Genomic DNA, 18,314 nt, shown 5'->3' with positions numbered 1-18,314 from the left:
CTCTTGTAACTTTCTTTCTAGGCTTGACGTCTATTCCATAGCTCAGGGTCAGTCATAGACAGGAAAAAAGGCCCAGGAGGGTGAGAAACACAGGTGGCCATGAACTTTTAACTTTTATAATCCAGAATGAACTTGCCCCTGTGGGCAGCCTCTGTTATTGCCCTGTGTTTCCATAAGGCAAAACCAAGTCCAAAGTATGAGTTTGTAATGAATGTTTGACTGAAAGTTTTAGAGTGAGTGAGGTTACATCAAACACTACACATTGTAGATTACTAAAACTACTTCCATTAGATGTCTTGGTTTTCCTTCCCAATTTCTTTGGCCAGCAGCCACTCCTGGACTACCCTTCCCCCAAAACCTTTCTCTTTCCACCTATGCCCACCCACCACCCCTCAGTTCTACATTATGTCCCTTTCTTTATATGGAGAAATGTATCTGTGTGGCTTGGCTTCTCCTCCCACCTCCCCACTTAGCACATAAAGAAACTTCCTCAGGAATCCCTCTCTTCAGAGAGCATGGAGAATCCTAAACAACGTAATATGTTTTCCTTGTTAAATATTTTCTCTTGTCACTGTGGTTTGAACTCACTCCCTACTCCCCTGACCCTATGCAGGTGGTGATTGCGGGCTTGGTCACGCTTTGTGCAAGTATCTGGATGAGCTGGGCTTCACGGTATTCGCCGGAGTTTTGAATGAAAATGGCCCAGGAGCTGAGGAATTGCGAAGAACCTGCTCCCCGCGCCTCTCGGTGCTCCAAATGGACGTCACGAAGCCAGTGCAGATAAAAGATGCTTACAGCAAGGTTGCAGCAATGCTGCAGGACAGAGGTACTGCCGCCAGCACCCTCAGTGCCTTTACCCTCCTCCTGAACACCCAGTTCTTGTTCCAGCTTGGGTTGATCATGCCCCCTACTCCACTCTGGCCACTGCTTGCACTGGAACACACCTGTGCTGAACCCCTACCATGTGTGGGGGCCTCTATCAACATGAAGACCTTCGGAGTAACTCAGACATGGGCCCATCCACACAGAACTTACAGAAACCTCTATCTCATTCTCACCAACTTCTCAGTCACTCTTCCATGAACAACTCCACCAGCCCCAGCTCACTGCTTTCCTGTCTACAATAGCAACATGCCTTAGAGTCCCCAGCTTAGAAGAAAAATACCTTCATGGTCACTGTCCTCCTTTACCCATTACCCCTCCTCTTCTCTTTCCTTCATGGCCAAGCTCCATGGAACCCTGTAGCTCTCTGATTCTCTTCCTCACCTTCAATTTGATGTTGGTTCTCACTCTGCTTCCCTAACTAATCTGGCAAAGCTAATCAGTATTAGCCTGAAGACCTAGTTGGTTTTTTTTTTTTTTTCAACTTTTATTTTAAATTCTGGGTTACACGTGTAGGATGTGCTGGTTTGTTACACAGCTAAACATGTGCCATGGTGGTTTGCTGCACAGATCCACCCACCCTGTAGGTATTGAGCCCAGGACTCATTAGCTATTATTCCTGAAGCTCTACCTCCCCTCCCTACAACAGGCCCCAGTGTGGGTTGTTCCCCACCATGCGTCCATGTGTTCTCATTGTTCAGCCCCCACTTACAAGTGAGAACATGCGGTGTTTGATTTTCTGTTCCTGCTTTAGTTTGCTGAGGATAATGGCTTTCAGCTCCATCCATGTCCCTGCAAAGGATATGATCTCATTCTTTTTAATGGCTGCATAGTATTCCATGGTGTATATGTACCACATCTTCTTTATCCAGTCTATCATTGATGGGCGTTTGGGATGATTCCATGTCTTCACTATCGTGAATAGGGCTGCAACGAACCTACGTGTGAATCATCTCTATAATAGAATGGTTTATATTCCTTTGGATGTATACCCAGTAATGGGATTGCTGGAAGACCCAGGTTTTAACTTCTCTGCAGTATTTAAGCATGTTGTTTATACTGTCCTCCATGGCTTTGGGGTCTCCAGCCCCCATTGCTCTCCTAGTTCTCCAATCTTTCTTTCCACTTCTCCTGGATGAAACTTTGCCTCTGTCTCCCTACAAATACAAATGCTACTGAGGGTTGCATCCCCAGACCTCCCACTCCATGTGTCTGGGGCCATACCATTTGCTCCCTATACTGAGAGTTCTCAATCCAGCTGCACATTAGAATCATTTGAAAATTACCCATGCTGGGGTTCAGGATGGGCTATGTAACTTGGCAGACCCAAAGCAATACGAAAATATGGGGCCCCTAGTTTGAGTTTGGAAAATTATTAGGAATGTAAGATGGTGACAGCAGAGACTGAAACCACATACAGGACCCTTCTGAAGCACCAGGCCCTGTGTGACTGAACAGATCCCCCAAACCCAATTAAATCTGTCCCTAGGATGGAATCCCAGGTATCATTAGTTTTTAAAGCTCCCAATGTGATGCTTATGTTAGGGCAGGGCCAAAAAACACTGGTTTATACCAATAACTCCCAAATATACTAATATATTACCAACCTAACCCTTCTTCTCCACGTATACAAAGTTATCTACCAGACATCTTCCCTTATACTCCAGAGGCTTCAACTTCAACATGTCAAAAATTGCTCATTGTTTTTTTATTCCCTGCTGCCATTCGGCAAATCGTTTTGCTCTCCTGCATCCCACAGCTCCGACACTGGCACTATCACCTAACCAGTCATTCAAGCCGGAAACCTGTGGGTCACTGAGACCCTCAGCTTATCCTCAATGCCTGTATCCTACTGACCCTAGTCCTGTCAAGTCTACCTCCTGGGTAGTTACCTTCCAGCTCCTTCCTACCATTGCATAGCGCTATGACTTAGCACTGTATGCACTGGAGCCTCACCTTCTTCCACCTGGGCTATCCCAATGGCCTCCTTGGATATCCCAATTGGCTATCCCAATGGCAACCCATCTTTCCTTCCCCATTACTTTCCAGAGACTAATCTTCACAGCATTCACATTTTACAATGCCATCCATCTCCTAAAATCCTTTAGACATACAGAGCCTCCATGCACAGGGGTCTTCCCATGTGGCATGCCTGTGGTGGGGAATTTGTTTTATCAGTGGTTTGTTAGTTCCCTATCAGTGGTTCCCTATCTAAACACCTTAACAAGGATTAGAGGTCCTTTCAGGATAATGGCTCCTGCCAAACCCTTAATCTGCAATACCTGCTGGTTCACCTAGTAAATTCTGAAGAGTTTCTGGAACAGAATGTTCTACTTTACATCTCTGCACATCTGGCTTCCTGTTACAGGAATTCCCCTCCCACTCCCACTCCTTTTCCCTAAGACTCTTGCCTTTGTCCAGTGGCAGACTCTAATCCCACGGGAGACCTGGCTCACACGTAACACCTCTTGCATGGTCTTCCAGGTGTCACAGGTTGTGTTATTCACTTACTCTTCCAGACACTCACTCATTATGGTTTTCTGTCTCCAGGACTGTGGGCTGTGGTCAACAATGCTGGGGTGCTTGGCTTTCCATCTGATGGGGAGCTTCTTCCTATGACTGACTACAAACAATGCATGGCCGTGAACTTCTTTGGAACTGTGGAGGTCACAAAGACATTTTTGCCTCTTCTTAGGAAATCCAAAGGAAGGCTGGTGAATGTCAGCAGCATGGGAGGTGAGTCAGCATTTTCACACGTGGTCATGGGGTGCCCATCACCAGACATGGCTCATGGCATTCTTTGTGGGCTGAATAAAAAAGCAGGGCATGCAAAGGCAGGGCTGGGTCAGGATTAGTCAAATTGTTTATCCTCTGTTGACTTTCACACAATAAAACCTTTCTCCTCTTCCAAATTCTTTCAGGTACAAACTCTCATCTGCCTTCTAACTCATCCATTTATTACTGGGGATTTAGGGTTCATATATATCTTCATAATGTGACTGCCAACACACAAGGTTGCTAGATTTGCACAGGAAATCTCACATTACAAATAATGTCAGCATTTCAGGCAATCTGTTTTCAACACTTCGTCAATTTAACACACTGTGTTCAGTTCCCTGTAAGCTGAGTAGGCCATACTTTCCCTCTGTTCTTGCCATCAAACACAAGCTGCCTGCTATTGTTAACCTGAAGATTATCCCCAGTGTTGAGCAGCCTCAACCCAGCTGGGTCAGGATGTGATGACACTGGATGGTTTGTCTCTCTGTTTCCAAGAACAAATAGTACACAACTTGAGTCAAGGACTGAACAGTCTTGCCTTTTCGTAAACAATGCCCATGTGTGTCATAGTGCACCCTCTTTGCTGGGACGGACATTTTCAAACTGGGGTTCCTCGGGCTTTCATTCAGTCTGGGGAAGATCCATGGACCTGACTTTTGGGTCACTGGGTCACTGCGGAGGTGAGAGGGAAGCCAAAGGGATGGGCTCTGGACTTTAGGACCCTGCCTTCAAGTAGAGGAGTACCACTCTTCACTGTTGGATCAATTAATTCTCAGTAAAATTTCTTAAAATAAAGGATACGACTAGGCTGTTTTTGTTTGTTTGCTTGATTTTTGTGTTTTGTGCTTTTTTTTTTTTTTGGTAATGTGAATACCAGTTCTAGAATGATTTGGTGGGGGAGGGGGTTCTTCGTATTTCCTAGACAAATATTGTTGTCCATCACATTCTATTTTCTGGCTTTAACTCAGTAATTTTCTTAAAACTAACTGCTATTGTCTTTGACTAGAGTGTTGGTTGGCCTGAGGCATAAGCAAAGAAGAAGGTAGGGAGAGAGAGAGGGAGAGAGAGAGAGAGAGGAAGAGAGAGTTGGGGGAGACAAAGGTTTCTCCAGGATGGTTAGGAGCCATGAGTATTATATTTTAGCTGTGTGAGAACCCTAAAGTATTTCCAATTTCCTGCTACCTTGCCGAAGCAAATGAATCCTGAGAAAACACACAGCAATATTTTCCTAATCTTTGTTCTGAAAGCCTTTACAATTTTGGCCTGTGTGGAAGCCTCACCTTTCTCGTTTCCCTGGAACAGTCTAGTACTTCTGGGAAAGTCTCACAGACTCTATGCCTCACTTATATAATAAATATTTACTGAAATAACAGAGTACTGCCTCCTCCTTGGCACGTTGACAAGGAGGTTTCTCTTTTTTAGTCTGTTCTCAACTTTGAGCAACACCTTCATGCATATGAGATCACTTTAGTTATTGCCAAAATGTGGAGTATGTGCTGTAGGCCCAGTGTCTGGCATGCAGCAGCAACTCAGTTAATCAATGAAGAAAGGCAAGTGTGTGAACAAGTGAAAAATGGAAAATGGATTAATGAATGGGTAAGCAAAGAGCTTAAAATACAAGGCTAGGTGTGGTGGCTCAAGGATATAACTCCAGCACTTTGGAAGGCCAAGGCAGGAGGATTAGTTGAGCCCAGGAGTTTGATACCAGCCTGGGCAACATAGTGAGATCTCGTCTGTACAAAAACAAACAAACAAAAAAAACCAGGCATGGCGGCATGTGCCTGTAGTCTCAGCTACTCAGAAGGCTGAGATGAATCAGTTGAGCCTGGGAGGTCGAGGCTACAGTGAGCTGTGTTCATGCCACTGTTCATGCCTGGGTGACAGAGTGAGACCCTCTCTCAAAAAATAACTTATAATACAGAGCATACACTTCCGCATATCTTCGACTTGGCCTCTAAAGGTCTTTCCAAGCCAGAACTCCTTACTCTGTTGTCATGTATTTTTATTGAAGGGAAACCCTGAATGCCAAAATAAATAATGTATCTCAATCTTATTCTCACCCTCTGGTTGTGCAAATTCATTACACCCAGCTATGTCCATCTATTTTCTTAAGATCATCACCAAGTTAACCTATCTGAAACAAAACTTGCTGTCAGCCCTCCAGAATGCCTAGAAATACAGCTAACTAGGGAGGTGAAAGATCTCTACAAGGAAAACTACAAAACGCTGCTCAAAGAAGTTGGAGATCACACAAACAAATGGAAAAACATCTCATGTTCATGGATAAGAATCAATATAGTTAAAATGGCCACTCTGCCCAAAGCAATTTATAGATTCAATGCTATTCCTATTAAACTACCATTGAGGTTCTTCACGGAACGAGAAAAAAAGATTTAAAAATTCATATGGAACCAAAAAAGAGCATGAATAGCCAAGGCACCACTAATTAAAAAGAACAAAGCTGCAGGCATCACACTACCTGACTTCAAACTATACTACAGGGCTACCTGTAAGCAAAACAGCATGGTCCTGGTACAAAAGCAGATACAAAGATCAATGGAACAGAATAGAGTACCCAGAAATAAAGCAATACACCTACGACTATCTGACCTTCAACAAACCTGACAAAAACAAGCAATGGGGGTAAGGATTCCCTATTCAATAAATGATGCTGGGGTAACTGGCTAGCCATAGGCAGAACATTGAAACTGGACCCTGACTTCTTTCTGTCCTAGTCTTTTGAGTTTCAGAGCTTTGAATCATCTTGGATTTGTTTTTCCCCATGCCTCTCTCTTCTTTCTCCCACCCACTCACCAAGATGTATGGTTTTCCTTCACCACAACCAGCTTTGAAACTTCATGTCCCAGAGACACTCTAGAAATGAGTTTATTTGTAGGACTCAGAAACCACCCAATGTACTTTATAAAGCTGTTAAAACAGTAGCAAGAAATCAGAAGAGGTGGGAGGCGTATGTACTCAACAGGGCCGGGAGTTTGTGTAAAGACAGAAACAAAGCACTGTCCAGAGAGGAAAAAGATTTTTCATGCAAATGGAAACCAAAAAGATCAGGAGTAGCCATACTTATATCAGGAAAAACAGATTTCAAGACCAAAACCATAAAAAGAGACAAAGAAGGTCATTATATAGTCATAAAGGTGTTCATTCAGCATGGGGATATAACCATTGTAAATATACATGCACCCAACACCAGAGCACTCAGATGTATAAAGGAAATATTATTAGAGCTAAACAGAGAGATAGACCTCAATACATTAATAGCTGGAGACTTCAGTACTCCACTTTCAGCTTTGGATAGATCACCCAGGCTGAAAATTAACAAAGAAACATCAAACTTAATCTGCACTATAGACCAAATAGACCTAATTGTTATTTACAGAACATTTTATCCAAAGGCTGCAGAATACGCATTCTTCTCCTGAGCTCATGGATCATTCTCAAGGATAGACCATATGTTAGGCCACAAAATAAGTCTTAAAACATTTTAAAAAATGAAATAATATCAAGCATCTTCTCTGACCACAATGGACCAAAACTAGAAATAAAAAATAAGAGGAATTTTGGAAACTATACAAGCGCATGGAAATTAAACAATATGTTTCTGAGTGACCAGTAGGTCAATGAAAAAATTAAGAAGAAAATTTAAAAATTTCTCAAAATAAATGATAATGGAAATCAAACGTCCCAAAACCCATGGGATGTGATGAAAGTAGTACTAAGAGGGAAGCTGGTAGCTATAAGTGCCTACATTAAAAAAGTAGAAATGCTTCAAGTAAACAACCTAGTGATGCATCTCAAAAAACTAGAAAAGCAAGAGCAAACCAACCTCAAAATTAGTAGAAGAAAAGAAATCATAAATATCAGAGAACAAATACATAAAATTGAAATGAAAACAATACAAAAGATCAACAAAATGAAAAGTTGGTTTCTGGAAAAGATAAACAAAATTGACAAACGTTTAATGAGAGTAAGAACAAAAGAGAGAAGACCCAATAAAATCAGAGATGACAAAGGAGACATTACAACCAATACCACAGAAACTTGAAGGATCATTAGAGGCTACTATGAGTAACTAACTATATGCCAATAAATTGGAGAACCTAGAAGAGATGGATAAATTCTTACAGAGAGCCTACCAAGATTGAACCATGAAGGAATCCAAAACCTGAACGGACAAATAACAAGTAATGAGTTCAAAGCTGTAGTAAAAAGTCTGCAAGCAAAGAAAAGGCTGGGACCTCATGGCTTCACTGCTGAATTTTACAAAACTTTTAAAGAAGAACTAATATCAATTCTACTCAAGTATTCTGAAAAATAGTGGTGGAGGGAATACTTCCAAACTCATCCTACGAGACCTATATTGTTCTGATAGCAAAACCAGAAAATACATGTTAAGAAAAACAACAACAACAACAGCAACAAAAAACTACGGGCCAAGATACCTCATGAACATTGATGTAAAAATCCTTAACAAAATACTAGCAAACTGAATTCAACAGCACATTAAAAAGATCATTCATTGTGACTAAGTGGGATTTATCCTAGGGATGCAGAGATGGTTCAACATTTACACAAATTAATCAGAGTGATACATAATCTTAACAGAATGAAGGACAAAACCATATGATAATTTCAGTTGATGCTAAGAAAAGCATCTGATAAAATTCAACATCCCTGCATGATAAAAACCCTCAATTTAAAAAAAACTGTGTATAGAAGGAACACACCTCAACCTAACAAAAGCCATATACAATAGACCTATAGCTAGTGTCATACTGAATGGGAACAAACTGAAATCCTTTCCTCTAAGATCCAGAACATGACAAGGATGCCCACTTTCACCACTGTTATTCTACATAATACTGGAAGTCCTGGCTAGTGCAAGCAGACAAAAGAAAGAAATAAAAAGCATCCAAGTTGGAAAGGAATAAGTTGAATTATCCTTGTTTGCAGATGATATGATCTTATATTTGGAAAAAACTAAAGACTCCACCCAAAACAATTAAAACTGATAAACAAATTCAGTAAAGTTGCAGCATACAAAATCAACTACAAAAATCAGTGGCATACTTTTTTTTTTTTTTTTTTTTTTTAAGGCAGAGTCTCGCTCTGTTGCCAAGCTAGAGTACAGTGAAGTGATCTCGGCTCACTGCAGCCTCCACCTCCTGGGTTCAGGTGATTCTCCTGCCTCAGCCTCCTGAGTAGCTGGGACTACAGGTGTGCGCCACCATGCCTAGCTATTTTTTTTTTTTTTTGTATTTTTAGTAGAGACACGGTTTCATAATGTTGGCCAGGATGGTCTCAATCTCTTGACTTTGTGATCTGCCTGCCTCTGCCTCCCAAAGTGCTGGGATTACAGGCGTGAGTATGCCAATAGCAAACAATCAGAAAGAAAAGTCAAGAAAGTAGTTCCATTTACAATAGCTACAAATAAAATGAAATACCCGGGAATTAACCTAACCAGAGAAGTGAAAGATCTCTACAATGAAAATTATCTAATACTGATGAGAGAAATTGAAGAGGACACAAAAAATTGAAAGATATTCCATGTCCATAAGTTGGAAAAATCAATATTTTTAAAATGTCCATTTTAAAGAAATTCAAAGAAACCTATAGATTCAATGCAATTCTTATCCAAATACCAATGACAATCTTCACAGAAATAGAATAAGCAATCCCAAAATTTTTATGGAACCACAAAAGACTCAGAAGAGCCAAAGATATCCTGAGCAGAAAGAACAAAACTGCAGGAATCACATTACCTGACTTCAAATTATACTACAGAGCTGCAGTAACCAAAACAGCATGGTACTGGCATAAAAACAGACATACAGACCAACAGAACAGTATAGAGAACCCAGAAGTAAATCTACACATCTATGGTGAACTCATTTTCAACAAATGCGATAACATACACTGGGGAAACGACAGTCTATTCAATAAATGGCGCTGAGAAAACTTGACCAGGTGCTGTGGCTCATGCCTGTATTCCCAGCACATAGGGAGGCCAGGTGGATTGCTTGAGCCCAGAAGTTCAAAACCAACCTGGGCAACATGGCAAAACCCTGTCTCTACAAAAAATTAGCCAGGCATGGTGGCATGTGCCTATAGTCCCAGCTACTTGAGAGGCTGAGGTAGGTGGATCACTTGAGCTCAGGGAGGTAGAGGCTGCAGTGAGCTGTGGTCACTCCATTGCACTCCAGCCTGGGTGACAGAGTGAAACCCTGTCAAAATAAATAAATAAATAAAAGAAAGAGAAAAAAGAAAGAAAGAAAGAAAGAAAGAAAGAAAGAAAGAAAGAAAGAAAGAAAGGAAGGAAGGAAGGAAGGAAACTGGATATCCATATGCAAAAGAATGACACTAGATGCCTGTCTCTCACCATATAAAAAAATTAAATCAGAATGGATTCGATACTTAAATCTAAGACCTCAAACTATGAAACTATTGTACTATAAGAAAACATTAGGGAAACTCTCCAGGACATTGGAATTGGCAAAGTTTCTTGAGTAACACCCAACAAGCACAGGCAAATGAGATCACATCAAGTTAAAAAGCTTCTGCACAGCAAAGGATACAATCAACAAAGTGAAGAGACAACCCACAGAATTGGAGAAAATATTGCAAACTACCCATTTGACAAGGACTTAATAACCAGAAAATATAAGGAGCTCAAACAACTCTGCAGGAAAAAATCAAATAATCTCACTTAAAATGTACAAAAGATCTGAACAGGCATTTCTCAAAAGAAGACAAGACATACAAATAGCAAACAAGCATATGAAAAGGTGCTCAATATCATTGATCATCAGAGAAATGCAAGTCAAAACTACAATGAGATATGATCTCACCCCAGGAAAAATGGCTTTCATCCAAAAGTGAGGCAATAGCAAATGCTGGTAAGGATGTGGAGAGAGAACCCTTGCACACTGTTGGTGGGGGTGTAAATTAGTACAACTGCTATGGAGAACAGCTCTAAAAATAGAGCTGCCATGTTATCCAGCAATTCCACTGCTAGGTATGTACCCACAAGAAAGGAAATCAATATATCAAAAAGATATCTGCACTCCTATGTGTGTTGCAGCACTGTTCACTGTAGCCAACATTTGAAAGTAACCTAAGTGTCTATCAACAGATGAGTGGATAAAGAAAATGTGGTACATATACACACAATGGAGTCCTATTCAGCCATATAAAAGAATGAGATATTGTCATTTGCAATAACGTGGATGGAACTGGAAGTCATTATATTAAGTGAAATAACATAATGAGCATAAAGACAAACTTCACATGTTCTCACTTATTTGTGGGAGCTAAATTGAACTCATGGAGATAGAGTAGAATGATGGTTACCAGAGGCTGGGAAGAGTAGTGGAGAGAACTAAGGAGGGAGCAGTAGGAATGGTTAATGGGTACAAAAAATAGTTAGAAAGAATGAGTAAGATCTAGTATTTGATAGCACAACAAAGTGACAATAGTCAATAATAATTTAATGTACATTTAAAAATAACTAAAAGAGTATAACTAGATTGTGTGTAACACAAAGGATAAATGCTTAAGGTGATGGAGACCCCATTTGCCCTGATGTGATTGTTATGCATTGCATGCTTGCATCAAAACATCTCATGTAGCCCATAAATATATACACTGACTATGTACCCACAAAATATTAAAAATTAAGGAAACAAAGCTCAGAAACGATCAGTTTTCCTCTGTGTTAGTTTGCTAGGGCTACCATAAGAAAATACGACAGACAGGGTGTCTTAGAAAAACAGAAATTTTTTTTTCTCACAGTTCTGGAGGCTGGAAGTCCAAGACCAAGTTGTCGGCAGGGTTGGTTTCTCCTGAGCTCTCTCTTCTCGGCTTTCAGATGACCACCTTTTTGCTGTGTCCTCACATGGTCATCTCTCTGTCTGATGCATCCCTGGTGTCTCTTCCTCTTCTTATAAGAATGGCAGTCATACTGAATTAGGGCCCACTCCTATGATCCCATTTAACTACAATCATCTTTTTAAAGGTTCTATCTTCTAATACAGTCATGTTCTAAGACACTGGAGGTTAGGACTGCAACATATAAACTCTTCTGTGTGGTGGGGCGAACAATTCAGTCCATAACACCGTAATTGATAAGGAACAGGGGAATTCAGCAGAGAACACAGTAAGGGACTGTCTAGCACTTGCTGGAGAGTTTTGTGAAACAATAGAAAAGATTTTGAACTGGAAAAGAAAAAACCAGAATGTAACGCAAGGATTAGAAAAGTCAAAGTATGTGTAAAAGGCAATATATAACCAACAAATCCACAGAAATTAACATCTAATGTGATGCTGACTTGTTGATATATCTTTGGCAAAATTAATGTAATAGCAGTTTTGGAAAACGTGCTTATTTGGGAGTTCATTGCTGTTATTTTCACTTTGAAGCAAGGTGCATGGAGGCAGAGAGGCAGTCAGTCACTAATAAGGGTTCCAGAAGAAGCACGTGGTTGCCCTGACCCACCAGATTGTCTTGAGTCTGGCACCTCTGTCACCTTCTGAATGACAAGAATTTTGGTGGCATAGATTTATCATGGAACTTTGCACCAGCCAGGAAAAACTGAGCTGGAATTGATGACTCTGTTCCAGTTATTCATTGCTGCAGAATAAATAACTGTGAAGAAACTATCTCAGGCTGCTGTGAGTAGGCAGCTGGTCTGGGAGGCAGAATAATGGGTCCTCAGAGACATACACGTCTCAGTGTCTGCAACCTGTGAGCCTGTTACCTCACATGGCAAATGGGACTGTGCACGCGTGATTGAGTGAAGGATCTTGAGATGAGGAGGTTATCCTGGATATTCTGGATGGATCTGATGCAATCACAAGGGTCCTTATAAGAAAGAGGCATGAGGGTCAGAGTCAGAGAGAAACTGGAAGATGGTACCCAGCTGGCTTTGAAGATGGAGGAAGGGGCCAGAAACCAAGGAATGCAGGTGGCTTCTAGAAGCTGGAAAAGTTAAGGGAACTAGTTCTCCCCTAGAGCCTCCAGAAGGAGCATGACCCTGCTGACTCCTTGATTTTATCATAAGATAATAAATCTGTAATGTTTAAACTGCTAGGTTTGTAGTAATTTGTTATAGCAGCTGTGGGAAAATAATGTGTCTGGTTTGACTTGCAACGAGCTCTGATTTACAACAAATCACATGCACCTAATTACTGATTCCAAACATTTTTCTTTTTTTTCCTCAAATTTAAACTTCATTCCTCCCAATCTTATGTAATACAGGTCTCCATGAACACTTTCTCCTCATTCTTTACACCATGTTGAAGGAACGCTTAACACTTTATCACGTTCCAAAAAGGCAGAGCCAACTCCAGAAAATGCAGATTTTACTGGAGATTCCATATACCGCAAAGCATCATTTAATGCAAATTCCCTTTAGATTTTTTTTTTTCCTCCTTCCGAAGGTGTTCAGTTGCTAGCCACCTCACCCTGGTTACTTCCCCCTCCCAGTCCTTCCTGGCTCCCAAATCTCCCCAGTTTCTTTCCTTATCTTTCCCTCTCCTTCCTTCCCCCATAACCATACGTTCATATCACATCCACCTACTCTTAGCTGCTCAATAAAGTAAACACTTCCATTGGATCTGCCCTCCTTGGAAGGCAAGAGGTGTGCAGAATAGAAGAAAAAATTATTGCAAATCGTGTTTGCTGTTTATTTCTCTGCTCTATTCCCCTCCTCTCTGGAACTCTCACAAACAAACTGAAGCTGTCCCGCATGAACTTCCCTAACTTCTCCTCACTCCTTCTGTTGTCACTCATTCTCCTCTTCAGCCTTTCCTCCTTCCTCCTCCTGACTAACTCCTTCTCTCTCCCTGGGCCTTTCATTCTACCCCAAGCTACGCTCTAAGAATGATTCCTCCCCAGACTCTCAGTCCTTTTCTCCTTGAGCTGGGCTGGGAGCCAGGAGGGCGGGGCTCTCCTCTTCACTTCCTGGTTGGGTGACACTCCTGGAAAACCCGAGGTCCTATAGCCTCTCTAAGCTCCACTTTTGTCCCCATAAAGGCAATAAGAGCGGATGAATAAGCGGAGGAAATAAGACCACATAGGGGCGTTCTGAGGCTCAAATAAAATAATCCTCATAAAGTTCTTAGCATAGATGCTCATGTGTAGTCTGTCTTCCCCAAAGCCTATGAGTTATTATTATTTTTATTAATGGACACTGCCCCGCACGTGTTTATTTTTTAATTTTAAGTTTAATTTTAAATTCTGAGGTACATGTATTTTCCATTGCAGCCCTATTCACAATAGCAAAGACATGGAATCAACCCAAATGCCCATCGATGATAGACTAAAGAAAATGTGGTACATATACAGCATGGAATATTATGCAGGCATAAAAAAGAATGAGGTCATGTCCTTTGCAGGGACATGGATGGAGCTGGAATCCATTATCCTTAGCAACCTAACGCAGGAACAGAAAACCAAATACCGCATGTCCTCACTTGTAAGTGGGAGCTGAACAGTGAGAGCTTCTTTTACCCTTTTCCCCTGAGCTCCTTCAAAAGTTAGGTGACTTGCAGCCTCTACTTCTCGACAACCTCATTAACCCATTAAAGTTTGGCTCCTTTGTTTTCTGTTAAAGACTGCTCAGTTCCCTGTGCCCACTGGCCACTTCTTCCCCTCCTTGCTGTCTCTATCAGGCAGAATTTCCACACCCTCTCCTGACCTTCTACCTGGTTGTCCAACCTCAGTGAGAAGCTCCATGTGCCTCTCATTTGGGCAGAGGCAGCCAGAGTTGGAACGTACACATTGCTTAAACGGATGTTTGTCTGAAAGTTGAAAGTCCCAAAACGTTCTCCTCAATAGGGTTCTTTGCAGCTTTTTGAATATGCATATGAGTATAACCACATTTTAAAAATCCATTCATCAGTTGATGGACATTTAAGTTCTTTCCAATTTTGGGCTATTATGAATAATGCTTCTCTGAATATTTTTTGTGCAAGTTTTTGTGTGGACACTGTAAATTTTATGTAAGGGCTAGTTATTATTTCTATCACTTTCTGTGTCCTTGGGAAAGTCACTTAAACTCTCTACACTTTAGTGTTTTCATTTTTTAAAATGAGGTTCCTGAGGATAATACTAGAATCTACCTCCTGTGACAGTTGTGACCATTAAATACATTTAGAGCTGACGTTAAAACACTCAGAACAGTGCTTGGCATATAGTAGATATCTAATAAATATTAAGAGTTATTATGAAGGATCCACTACATTTCAGGCATTTGTTCAATGCTCTCAGGTATATGACCCCGATAACCTCTGTAATGTTGCTATCCTCATTTTGCAGTTATAAAAACCAAAGTCAGAAGGATTCAGTGACTGCTCTGTAAGCTAGAACTTGAACTTGAACTTGAGTTTCATATTCTGACTCACTAAGCCACCTCCTTCCCTGGTGACTCAGTGTAACCATATGTTACCACCACATCAAACACAAGGCCAAAGGGTCTCAGATGCTCTTCCCAGTGGTACCTTATTGACCAGTTTTTGCTTTCTACTAGCTCCACTGTTAGATGCTTGTTCCAGTCTAACTCCCATTCTTGTGTGGAAATAAAGTCAACATAACCCATGTCTTCTCAATACACTCCTACTGGTGGGAAGTTCCAGGAGTGGGATGGGGAGAAACATTACTTCTTTAAGTTCTTCTCTAAGAAATGCAATCTAGAGTCAACCACGTCCTTCCCTCCGATGTCCTTCCCTCCTACATATTCCATCCCTAAAGAAAGGAACACGAAAGGGAAAGAGTAAGATACATCATGTAGGAATACAGGTAAGAATCTTCTAGGATGCCAGGCAAGCAGAATGAAGACAGACTGCCCGGGTTTTAATCCTGTCTTTACCAATGACAACTGCATGACCTTGGGAACAGTTCTGAACCTCTGAGTTGCAGCCTCCTCATTTTAAGATGAGGATAACAGTAATTGCTTCTTCTGGGGACCATGGAGAGATGAGATGAAATAACACATGTTTAAGCATCAGCCTTGAGCTTGGCATGCAGTGAATGGCCCAGTAGCATTGGCAACCCCAAAACCATCAACCACGAGGATCTGGGGCAGCAGCTGACAGTCTATGTGCTTGTAGCTTCTTAATCTGCCAGCTGCTGGTATAACTGCCTCTGACTGTGACACCGAATGACCCTTCATCCTCTGCCCCATCACTTACTAGCTCCTGAGGAGGTGACCCCAACAGGTCACTCCTTCCAGATTTGACCATGTCTACTACAGGAGACTTGTCCCCATTGTAATAACATGTTGATTATCCCTCCCACACAAATAGCATAGCTCTTTAACACAAATCCCAGCAAGGCAGTTGGATAAATATTTAACCAAGGATCAGAGGCATGGGAGGCAACTCTGACGGTACAAAGGGCAGTTGGAAAAACTTTTGTTTGAGAGGCCTAAAAGCGCCAGTTTTCCTCTTCAGAAATGTTCGCGTAAACACTCGTGTGCAATTGCATGCTATGCTTGAAAACAAGCCCTTCTAAAATGACCCAGGCCTCAGAGATTTTGTGTCATTTTGGCTTAAATCTTGCTCTTCGGTTACTAGCTGGGTGACCTGGGTCAGGTCACCTTACTTGTCTGTCTCTATCTTCAAATGATGGTCATGTAGCACCTGAGTCCAGGGCAATATTTCTCAGCCTTGGCACTACTGGCATTTTGGTGGGGAGAATTCTTTCCGTAGGGGGACTGTCCTGTGCATTATGGAGTGTTAACAGCATATGTGTCCCTGACCCATTAGACATTAGTAGTACCCACCCCTAGTTGTGACACATCTTCAGATATTTCCCATGATCACTGGGGTGCAAAATCACCCCCAGTTGAAAACCTCTGATCTTGGCTGCAGATTTAAATGCACCGCGGGTTCTGAGTGCTTAGCACAGTCACTGGTATATAGGAAGTCCCTGAGTCAAAGGGACCTCTCTACTGAGAGATAGTAATCACAGTTGTCTGCCACATCAAGCTGTTTTTTTTTTGTTGTTGTTTTTAGTTTTCGTATTTTTATTTTTTTAACCTAGGATTAGAGGAAGTGGGAAACAACTCTAATGGTACAAAGGACAGTTGGAAAATTCTTCTGTTTGAGGCCCAAAACCTTTTTCAGGCCCTGATGCTATGCTTGAATAAGAAGAGTTGAAAATAAAGCCCCCTAAAACAGATCTCCCTCTGTTGCCCAGGTTGGAGCGCAGTGGCACGATTGTAGCTTATATAACCTTGAACTCTTGGGCTCAAGCAATAATCCCACTTCACTTTCCTGAGTAGCTGGGAATACAGGCATATGCCATCACATCTGCTTATTTATTTTGCCATGGGGTCTCACTGTGTTGCCTAGGATGGTTTTAAACTCCTGGCTTCAAACAATCCTCTTGTCTTGGCCTCCCAATGTGTTGGGATCATAGGCATGAGCTACTGAGCCCAGCCCAAGCTGTTTAAAATACATCAAAATTACTTTACACCAAAGCAAGCAATCTTAGAGATTCTTACAAGTCTACAAATTAAAGGATCTAGTAGAGTTCACAGTTTCAGCCTTGAGTTCTGTCTCAGTCCAGACTGTGGGATCATTCCTGGACTTTTCCTTGCTGAGCCAGCTGCCTTAAAAGAATCATTTGGCAAGTCATTCAGCCAGTCCCTCAGTTGCTCAGTGGCAAAACAGGAAGCCAAGGCTGAGATTTTCTTCCCTGACACTCTGCAGGGTGCTTGTTGGACAAGGGGGAAGGTGGGTAGAGCAAGACTGAGTGAACTTTCTCGTGCTGGGTTGTGTGAGAGATTTACATGCCTACATGTAAATTGAACACTGCAAGAACTGCCAATATTAGACCATGTCTTACCTATGAAATGGCAGTATTGTATGGTTCAACCTCAAAGATCCAATCTTGCCATTAATGTTTAAGATGACATAAGATGAGATAAATACAGGTGTCCAAGATGTCCATTCTAACATCCACAGAATGCAGATATTAATTAATTTTCTAGATCAAGCACTCTGTAACCCAAGTTTGTATAGCTGGTAAGTGATAAACTCAGGATTTGAACCAGGGTCTGTTTTACTCCAAGTACTATGTGCTTTCTACTTTTCCAGGCTGTTAAGCAAGAACATGTAAGATAAGCAGGGGCATAAAATACAAACCCTAACTCTGGACTGTTTAAATGGTAATTAGGAAGTGTTGGCAATTTAGAGCTATCTCTTTCTCCATTGCTTCTCAACACTGACATATGTGGGCATCACTTGGAGATCTTGCTAAAAGGCAGAATCTGACTGGATTGGTCTGGGTGGGGCCTAACATTCTGCAAATCTATGACTAGTTCCTGAGTGATGTTGTTGGTACTAATCCCCGGACCACATTTTCAAGCTTTAGCTGCATCAGAATCACCAGAGGCCTTCTAAATACACAATGGCTGGAAATCAAACCTCAATAAGATAATATACCTCCTAAGATGGCCGTAATGAAAAACCACCATAATACAACATACACCCTAAGATGGCTATAATAATAATAAAACACAGAAAAAAACACATGTTGGTGAGAATGTGGAGAAATTGGAACCCTCTTATACTACTGGTAGAAATATAAAATGGTTCAGCAGATGTGGAAAACATTTGGCAGTTCCTCAATA

General features: G+C 41.4%; 1 protein-coding gene across 1 annotated transcript in view; it reads left to right on the top strand.

Moving 5' to 3' along the window:
* Positions 1-18,314, top strand: part of HSD17B2 (hydroxysteroid (17-beta) dehydrogenase 2) — a 64,325-nt gene that overhangs the window by 33,365 nt on the left and 12,646 nt on the right. The window contains exons 2-3 of the mRNA XM_011990064.1: positions 614-826; positions 3,433-3,618. Coding sequence (XP_011845454.1) covers positions 614-826; positions 3,433-3,618 — 399 coding nt within the window. The remainder of the gene's footprint in view (positions 1-613; positions 827-3,432; positions 3,619-18,314) is intronic.

The sequence above is a fragment of the Mandrillus leucophaeus genome, unplaced genomic scaffold (genome assembly GCF_000951045.1).
Source record: "Mandrillus leucophaeus isolate KB7577 unplaced genomic scaffold, Mleu.le_1.0 Scaffold37, whole genome shotgun sequence".
Taxonomy (NCBI): domain Eukaryota; kingdom Metazoa; phylum Chordata; class Mammalia; order Primates; family Cercopithecidae; genus Mandrillus; species Mandrillus leucophaeus.
This window is presented reverse-complemented; position numbering and strand designations above follow the sequence as displayed.